General features: G+C 65.3%; 1 protein-coding gene across 2 annotated transcripts; it reads right to left on the reverse strand.

Moving 5' to 3' along the window:
• Positions 1 to 5,915: 5,915 nt before the first annotated feature.
• On the reverse strand, positions 5,916 to 9,339 carry TMEM121 (transmembrane protein 121). 2 transcript variants are annotated; one of them, XM_066341550.1, is made up of 2 exons: positions 9,251 to 9,339; positions 5,916 to 7,361 (listed from the first exon to the last, which is right to left on the reverse strand). In XM_066341550.1, the coding sequence occupies exon 2, from the start codon at positions 7,204 to 7,206 to the stop codon at positions 6,256 to 6,258; it is 951 nt and encodes a 316-aa protein (XP_066197647.1). In that variant the 5' UTR covers positions 7,207 to 7,361; positions 9,251 to 9,339; the 3' UTR covers positions 5,916 to 6,255. The 2 variants fall into 2 exon arrangements, with proteins under 2 accessions (XP_066197647.1, XP_066197646.1); XM_066341549.1 differs by having other exon boundaries at positions 9,075 to 9,337.
• Positions 9,340 to 9,645: the final 306 nt, after the last annotated feature.

The following is a 9,645-nucleotide window of genomic DNA, read 5'->3' on the forward strand; positions in this document are numbered from 1 at the left end:
AATGCCGGTGTCATCATGAGAAAAACATCAGACAAACCGCATCGAAAGGCATTCCACATAACACCTGCCTAGTCCTGGGAACTGTCTAGGACTCCTCAACACACACACACACACACACACACACACACACACACAACTGTCTCTGAATCTGCCTGACCAAGCGGTGGCGCAGTGGATAGAGCATCGGACTGGCATGCGGAGGACCCAAGTCGAGACCTCGAGCTCGCCAGCTTGAGCGTGGGCTCATCGGTTTTGAGCAAAAGCTCACCGGCTTGAGCCCAAGGTCGCTGGCTCTAGCAAGGGATTACTCGGTCTGCTGAAGGCCCGCGGTCAAAGCATATATGAGAAAGCAATCAATGAACAACTAAGGTGTTGCAACTTGCAACGAAAAACTAATGATTGATGCTTCTCATCTCTCCGTTCCTGTCTGTCTGTCCCTGTCTGTCCCTCACTCTGACTCTCTCTCTCTCTCTCTGTCTCTGTTTAAAAAAAAAAAAGGCCCTGGCTGGTTGGCTCGGCGGTAGAGCATCGGCCTGGTGTACGGGGGACCCGGGTTCGATTCCCGGCCAGGGCACATAGGAGAAGCGCCCATTTGCTTCTCCACCCCCCCCTCCTTCCTCTCTGTCTGTCTCTTCCCCTCCTGCAGCCAAGGCTCCATTGGAGCAAAGATGGCACGGGCGCTGGGGATGGCTCCTTGGCCTCTGCCCCAGGCGCTAGAGTGGCTCTGGTCACGGCAGAGCGACGCCCCAGAGGGGCAGAGCATCGCCCCCTGGTGGGCAGAGTGTGGCCCCTGGTGGGCGTGCCGGGTGAATCCCGGTCGGACGCATGTGGGAGTCTGTCTGACTGTCTCTCCCCATTTCCAGCTTCAGAAAACTACAAAAAAAAAAAAAAAAAAAAGTCTTTGTATCTGCAACTATATGTCACATAGGGTCCTGGAACAGGGGGAAAAAATGACATTGTCTGCAAGGTAAGGAAATCTGAATAAACTATAGATTTTTAGTTAATAACATATCAATGCCAGTTCATTGACTCTGAACAAATGTATCTTGATGGAAGAGAGATGTTCACCTAAGGGCAAGGCTGGAGCTCAGGTGCCCCCTTGTGGCCGTTCTTCAGCATTGCACATTCTGCCGGCCAAGCCCCAGCCGGCTGGTGAGCTTTGTGGTCAGTCCCACCCGCCAGAATACATGTCCCCTGGTTACCCCGCCACCAACTCCGGTCATGGTCAAGTCTCAGTGTAGTGTCACTTGGTGGAGAGGCCTGCCCTGGCACAGCCCCGCCCACCCCTCTCTCCCATGCCTTGCACCTGTGTGACAGGCGCCTCTCCGAAAGTGCAGAAACTTCTTTCCTCCTAGAAAGGGAAAGTCAGCACAACCACAGAGCCCAGAGACACCTGGGGGTGGGGGGACCACGGGCGAGTGCTACAGAGGACTGGGCGCATGCGCACCTCCGTGCGTGCCTGTGCTGAGCTCTGTCGTTCCCCACACACTGGGTCTCCGGTGCCTAGCACCGCCCACCTCCCACCTCCCTCGTCTGTGACCCCACTGAGGCACCACAGTTCTTCTGCAGTGACCCGTAGTCGCCCAGAACCTAGTCACAAGTTCTCAGCGTCGTGTGAGACCCCGGTGAGCGCCACACCCCGTGGCCCCTGCCCCGTGTCCAGCTCTATGTGATAAAGAATGAATGAAGATTCTTTTCCATCCCTGTCAAATGTCACCATCCTGTGGCTTCTATCACTCTGAGCCCCCTTTCCTCAGTAAAATCTTGCAGAGCCAAATGTAGTTGAAGAAGGGGATTGGGGGCCCTGGCCAGGTAGCTCGGCGGGTTAGAGCATCGTCCCAGAGCACAGCGGTGGCCGCTCGATCTCTGGTCAGAGCACCTACAGGAACAGATGGATGTTCCTCTCTCTCTCCCTCCCTCCCTTCCTCTCTTGCTAAAATTAATAAACATCTAAAAGGGGGGCTGGTTTCCCTGCCGAGTCTGGGCAGTGCACACGACGCAGCCTAACACAGCCCCTTTGCCTCACCTACAACATTCCTCTTTCATTGAATAAAGGGTTGCAAGTTTGTTTGGGGGGCTTCCAGTGACACGTAAAAGGTCAAACACGAGCGTTTAGTAGCGTTCAGTGTGAAAAAGAGTTCCGACAAGAGCAAATGCTCATCTGCCCTCGTCACAGCCAGGCACTGCCCCCGGGGGTCACATGGGCAGCTCCTTTCGTCTCCACAGTGCCCAGCCTCCAGAGGGGAAACTGAGGCGTGCCCCAGACTCTGTCCTCAAGGCCCCGTCTGACCCCCAGCAGGGAGCAAGCTGACTGACTCGGGAGCCCTGCCAGACTGGGGTTCAGAACAGGGCTGCCTGACTCCCGGGTGTGGCCAAGGGCCAGCGACAGTGGTCGGCAGGCCACGCGAGATCCCGGGGTGGGGCCGCTCCCCGTCCATCTGGAAGTGGGGCTGTCTCTCCAGCCAGCACCCTCCCCTCGGGGTGAAGGCAGTGTCTCCCGGTCTCCAGCCAGCACCCTCCCATCGGGGTGAAGGCAGTGTCTCCCGGTCTCCAGCCAGCACCCTCCCCTCGGGGTGAAGGCAGTGTCTCCCGGTTGGGTGTCGGCACTATCATGTCTGGGTTTTGTCCTCTGACCTTCCCCTGGGTGCCGAGGTCTGTAAGGCGGTGGCATCTGACACTGCCTGTGGGGGAGGGGCTGCAAGGGCACCCACGCCACCCTGCCAGCCATACTGCCCAAGGACTGGCCACATCACTGCCACTCTCCTGCCCACTCCTTCGGGAGCTCTCTCCAGGGAGCATCCGCCCCACAGCCTGCAGCTCTCCTGTCAGGTGGCTCACGGCCTCCTGGCTGACCGATGGGCACCTCAGCCTACCCCCCCACTCCAGCCCCCACGGCCCCACCGGGTCCTCGCTGGTCCCGCCCCCTCCGCACTGGGCCTGCAGAGGCCTCGCCGGTCCTGGGCCTTTGCCTGTCACCCCATTGCTTTCTCAGGGCCCCTCCCATCCCAGGCACATTTCTAAGATGGGCACCCACACCTTACTGCCCCTGTCCGTACCTTAAATTCTGATTCCTCTAAAACTCCTGTGACCTCCGGCCCTGCATGCAGGCCTAGCCGTTAGTCATGTCCCCCCTGCTGGCTCCAGCCTGGGTGCCCCCTCACCTCCTCCCTGACCTAACTTCCATACACAGGGGTCCCCAGTCCCACAGCCCCACCCCCTAACTTCCATACGCAGGGGTCCCCCAGTCCCACAGCCCCGCCCCCTAACTTCCATACGCAGGGGTCCCCAATCCCACAGCCCCGCCCCCTAACTTCCATACGCAGGGGTCCCCAATCCCACAGCCCCGCCCCCTAACTTCCATACGCAGGGGTCCCAAGTCCCACAGCCCCGCCCCCTAACTTCCATACGCAGGGGTCTCAGTCCCACAGCCCCGCCCCCTAACTTCCATACGCAGGGGTCCCAGTCCCACAGCCCCGCCCCCTTGCCCCTCACCACCCCCTTGGTGCTCTTGCCGGGCCGCCCAGTGTCCCTGCACTCTGACCTCCTCCAGCCCCAATCCAGTCACAGCACTGCCCACCTGGAACAGGAAGGGTAGGGGGGTCCACCGCCCCCAGAGCCCAAACCAAGCTCCCACCCACACACACACACACCGCACTGGCTCACAGGCAGCTCCACGGGGCTGCCTCCCACGTGCACAGTGCTGCCTCCCACGTGCACAGGGCTGCCCAGGCGGGCAGGCGGCTGACACCCCATCAGGGCCCGGGCGCCGACAAGGAAGGTGAAGAAGTTCACGAGGGCCAGCTGGCCAGCTTCTCGACTGTCCGGCTATTGCAGGCCACCTCAGGAAGCCAGCGGAGGGCAGGCTGGACGTGCCGCCTCCCGCCCGACTCCCAAGGCAGACCCAGAGGGCAGACACCTCAGGCCATGCTAACACGGCCTCCGGTCCCAGCCCTGCAGGGCCAGAGCTCCAGGTCAGGTCACTGTGGGTGCCTCGCCGGGGACCTCAGTGGCACAGTCAGAGGACACACGGCCATTAAACCAAGTCAGGACACAGTGGGGCCGAGGTCCCGAGAGTGAGGGGCCAGGGATGCCAGGGAGGTGGTGACCAGTGCAGGCGGTCAGCCAAGTGGGCAGTGGTGTTGCCCGGGACTCATGGGCCCCAGTCCTCTCCTCTGCCCTCAAAGGAAGCCGATCTCGGGGACACCAGCTCCCCCCTGGCAGGACGACACGGAGCCTCAGGGCAGAGCGGACCCCACGGCAGTGTCCCCGTCACTGCCTCCCAGCCCGGGCAGCCAGGCTGCTCCCCGAAGAGGCTCCGAAGGGGAGCCTCAGGACAGGCCGTCGGGAGAGCAGGCTGGACAGACCTCCGACCCCACTCTCCGAGCCTGCTGGCCCACACTCTGCTGTTCCCCAGGAACTCCCCAGGGACGTGCCTGGAGAGACCACAGAGAGCAGGGTGAACCAGCTCTGACCTCAGGGGGCGGGAGGGGTCAGCTCAGGCCCGGACACCCACACTGGGAGCTGGCCTTACAAGTCCTCCCCAGGCCACACAGCCCCAGACAGCAGCCACACCCCGCCCCACGGGCCGGACTCGGTGCAGCCCTCAGCCGCCTTCCCGGGGCCCCTCCCACCAACCCCACTGCCCCTCCCACCAACCCCACTGCCCCTCCCACGGCGCCCTGCCCCTCCCACCAACCCCACTGCCCCTCCCACGGCCCCACTGCCCCTCCCATGGCCCCACTGCCCCTCCCACGGCTCCCTGCCCTCTCCCCATCCGCCTGCCCAACCCTGACCCCTAGGCTCCGCACACAAGGAGAGTGGTCCACCTGCTCCTCGCTCAGACTCCCGCTGCCCACAGAGCTGCCCGTGGGCGGTGTCAGAGAGCCAGGCCAGGGCCCAGGCCAGGCTGCAGCCTAGGTGTAGTCCCTCACACCTGAGGAAAGGGGTCCCGGAGGCCAGCCGGCTGGAAAACAGGTGACTGTCGGAGGCCAGACCCCAGGTGGCAGGGAGCTTAGGGGTGGGGGAGGTGAAAAAGGGGCATGACGGTGACGCGGCCACCTGTCCACGGGACCCCTGAGACCCTCCAGCCAAGCCCTGAATCTCTGCCAGAGGGAAGAGGCGCCCAGAGGACCCCTCTGCACCCCAGCTACTGCCCTTCTGAGAGCGGCTGGTACAGACCCTCAAGCGTCAGGGACCCGGGACTTGCCATCGGGAAGCGCCATGGGTCTCCACAATACTCCATGCCACCTGGCGAGATGTGTAACCGCCATCCAGCCACCGTGGAAGGCCCCCTCAGACAGCCGTGTCAGCAGCCTCCCCAGGTGCTTCCAGACCCCCGAAGTCTGTTAAGGGCCCAGGGTCACACTGCAAGTGCCGGAGCCCTGGCGGAAGCCAGGTAAGAGGCCTGCAGGTAGGTCCCAATGCCCAGTCCTCTCGGCCCCACCAGGTGCCACGCTGCCTGGGCCAGGGATGCTGCAGGCTCCACAGAGTCTGGGCCAGGGCCAGGCCGGGTGAGGTGGAGCCAGGCTCCAGGCTCCTGGCCTAAGGCTGCAAGGGACACCCGGGAGCAAAGCTGGGCCTCCTCTGGCTCCTGCTGTTGTGGGCTGTGGGAGCCCCTCCAGGCGTGGGGACACTTCTGGACCTAGGGTACTTAGGCAGGGACACCCTGTGCACCCGGGGACATTCCAGAAAAGCAGTCAAGGTTATGGTACCTCTGGGGGGTGGGGACAGTGAGATTGGAAGGAGGGTCCCCCAGCCAGGAGCTCCTGAGAGCTGCCCGGGGAGGAGGCCCAGCCTTGCCCCCCGTGTCACTCACTCACACCCAGTCTTCCCATCCCCACCTCCAGGATGCTGCAAACAGGCCGCACAGCACGGTGAGACTTTGGATACAAAACTGTAAACACAAGTCTTTAAAATGACAGAGGCCTCCTTGGCCCCACACTCTGAGCCAGAGGCCCCCACTGAGGGACCCCAAGGGACCAGACCTCCCTCTGTCCTCCTTCCTTCCCACCCAGGCCCCAGCAGGCAGGGGAGGGGGGGAGGGTCCTTCTGCTCCGCACACACCAGCCAGGACTCGAGGACGGGCTGGCTGAACAGGGCGGAGGTCCGTGGTCCGAGGGGTCCCTGAGATGAAGAAGCAGCTGCAGGCCAGGCACTCACCGCGCCAAGCCTAGTGGGGAGCCCGCCCCCACTCCATCCCATGCAAACCGCCAAAGCCTCTGCGCCTCCGGGTGTCCCCGGGCCGCGCGGGCCCTGTCACGTGTCCAGGGCATCGCGCGTGGGCGAGGGACCATGGGTGCGGCCTGGCGGGCCGTGCAGCGGTGGTGGCACGGAGTTGCGCTGCGAGGGCGGCGGCTGCAGCTCCAGCGCAAGCGCGGGCGGTGGGAAGTCGCGCACCTGGCGGCGGTACTCGAGAAAGGTGCAGGCCTTGGTGGCAAGCGCCACCACGTTCTTGCCGACGAAGATGGCCGAGACGCGGCTGTCTCGGAAGAGCGCCATGTTGGCGGCGCGCGCCAGCACCGCCACCACGTTGACGGTGGCGAGGCTGAGCACCGGGTAGAGCATCATCTTCTGCGGGGCTATGTGCTCGCCCTGCATGCTGACCTCGCTGAGCGCCACGCACGGCAGCACCAGTAGCAGCATGTAGCAGTAGAAGAAGGTGAGGCCCTCGGCCCACAGCGGCAGCCCGGTGCGCTGCGGCTCCCACAGGTTAGCCTGCATGTCCAGCAGGTCCAGCAGGTCCAGCGCCACCCAGAAGAGGCGGCCGCGCAGGTCCTCGCGCTTGCGAAAGGTGCGCACGTACTCCATGCGGTCGAGCGCCACGAGCAGCAGGAAGAGGCCGGGCACGCACACCGACAGCAGCAGCGTCAGCGCCTTGCGCGCCACCGGGTCGGCGGCGCCCCGCCGCGCGGCCTTGTAGTTCTGGAAGATGAAGTAGAGCTTGATCTCCAGCACGAAGATGTAGAGGAACCAAAGGATCATGGCGTAGCCGCGCTTGGCCGTGCGCACCTCGGCGCCTACCCACACGGCCACGTAGCGCAGCACCAGCAGGAAGCACACATCGCCCACCAGCACGATGATGCACACGCCGATCTTACGGGGACCCTGGTTCTGCTCCACCAGGTAAGCGTCCATGACCGCCATGCTGCCCATGATCATCAGCGTAGTCAGGCACACGTGGCGCCGGTCCGGGGGCGGCAGCACCATGGTGGGCCGCCGGGACCCCGGCCTGGAGTCGCGTGGCCCCCACGCGAGGCGGGACAAGGCCCGGCAGCGGCGGCGCTCAGCCCGCCGACATGGCGCAGCGGAGCCCGTCCAGTCGCCCCGTGGACGCCACCGCTCCTGGCTCGCGAGCGCAGAACCTGGGGAGACCAGAGAAGACAGTCAGGGTGTAGTGGGGGCGACTCCCCACCCCCGCGACTCGCCGGAACCCTCTATGGCGCTCACGCACCAGTGCGCACACCGGCTACGGCGCCGGCAGCGGGGCCTCCAGGGGGCGCTGCAGCCCCACCTGAGACCCAAGACCTTATTCCTGCGGCCGCCAGAAAAGAACCGGAACGGAAGTGGCTTCTCCTGCCGCGCGCGTCCCCGGGGCCCCGGTAGTTCGTCCCTGCTGGGCCCACGCCGCCATCCCTCCGGCTCTGGCGGCCGAAGCCCCAAGCCCGAGACCGTTCCCGCGGGGATTCGGGTGTCCTTTCTCCCCCGACTCTGCGCTGGGCAAGAAGGCAGCCTGTGCCTTCAGCTCCGCGCCCTCGGGCGTTGCGGGAGGCCGGACGAGGCCCAGACTCCATCCTGAGACCGGGATTTTTTGATCCAGGGCTGAGAGTCGTCCACGTCCTGAGGATTGCATCCCACAAGCCTCTCCGCGCTTCCCTACCCCCCTGCCTGCCTTGCGCCTCTGCTTCCTGCCCCAGCCTGCTGGGTCTGCCTGCAGGTCCACTCTCCACCAGCATGTGCCATCTCTGCCCTGATCCCACCGTGGCTCCCACAGCCTTAGGAGGCTGGCGCGCTGGCCGCATCCCCTGCAGTGCACGCCCCTGCGCCTGGCCAGCACCCCGCACTGCCTGCTCACTGGGAAGGGGCCGCCCTCGGCTATGCCCACCTGGACCTTCTTTGGGTTCCGCAGCCCCGAGCTTCTCTCACACCCCTGGCACCGATCATTCTGGCTGTGCTAGCTGGAGTCACACAGACCAGGCTGAGGGTCCCGCACCTGGGCCAGGTCACACTGGGAGATGACAGAGGTCTGTATACCCTCGCCCACCCAGAAGTCAACTGCAGGCTCACTTCCAGCCAAGCCCTTCACCCCTCCTTTCCACTCCACAGCACCCTGGGCTCCAGTGTTCTGTTTACTGTCCTGTCTAGACAGGGACATAAAATTTAATGTCACCCGTGACTGTGGAGCCAGTGCTTGGCCTGCTCCTGATGACAACGCAGCCCCCACTGACAGGGAAGGAGCCCCCTCCCAAGGGTGTCAGCAGCCATCCATAGGACCCGCCACTCTGAGCTCAGACACCTGGAGTCAAGGGTGCCCCTCTGCCGCCACAGTTCCGTCAGTTCCTGCTCCCCACCCACACACCCACCCTGTTCTCACTCCCACTAGGTGGACACGCTGGGCCCAGGGGGGCCCCACACACACACACACGCACACCCGGGTCCTCCTCTGGCTGCAGCGGCAGCCGGGGAATTTTCTTCCCCAGCCTGGCCGGGCCAAACAGCCCGAGAGCCGTGGCACCGCGACTCCCTTCCCCCGCATCCATTCCACCGCGTTCTCGCTCCCGCTTCACTCATCAAACCCGCGCGCAGACCCCACACCCACGCGAGAGCACAGAAGGAGCCCCGGCCCCGGCCCCCGAAGCAAAGCAGGACCCGGCCTCCCCTCCCCACCTGGCCGGGTCCCTCCCGCCTGCCGGTCCGGTGCCGCCGCGTCCCCCGCACACCCTCCGCCCGGAATGCACACACTCTGCGGCCCAGGGCCTCTCTTCGGCCGCCAGCCCCCCCATCCCACTCTGGCCCCCACCCAGAGCCACCCTCCGGGCCCAGGAGAAGGGGAAGCGAGGGCCGCCGCCAGCCCCTACCAGACACAGGGCGGAGAAGGGGCTGGGCTGTTCCCCACGGGCTGCGGCTCCTCCGCCCAGGCCTCACTCCCGCCGCGCCGCCCGCATCCCACAGCCCCTGCGGCCGGCAGTGAGGGCGCCCAGGCCCGGCCCCTGCCCTGCTGCACGGACGCCACCCGCGCCCGGCGCGCGCCTACCCGCCACCGGCCCGACACTGCGCGGGGCGGGCCCGCCGAGCCTCCGCCGGGCTGAGGCCGCGCTCCTCGCGCTCCTCCCGGGCTCTGCACCCCCCACCCCGCCCGAGGCCCCGCCCCGCGCCCCGCCGCCTGCGGGGATGGGGTCCGGCGCCGGTTGCCACGGCGACAGCACTGCGCAGCAGCGGCGCGGGTGGCGCTCGGGGGCCGGACACCCCCAGGGTCCACGCGCAGGCCTGGGGAGCCTCCTCTCCGACCCTCCTCGCCCACACAGCCGGCGAACCGGCCCACGTCCCGCTGAAATTCCGCAGCAGCCCCCCACCTGGTGACCCCTCATCCTTGCCGGCGACAGTAGGCCTACGGGAGAACCCGGTTTCTGCCCGCAGAGTCGATGTGGG

This window comes from Saccopteryx leptura, chromosome 6, assembly GCF_036850995.1.
Source record: "Saccopteryx leptura isolate mSacLep1 chromosome 6, mSacLep1_pri_phased_curated, whole genome shotgun sequence".
Lineage (NCBI taxonomy): Eukaryota > Metazoa > Chordata > Mammalia > Chiroptera > Emballonuridae > Saccopteryx > Saccopteryx leptura.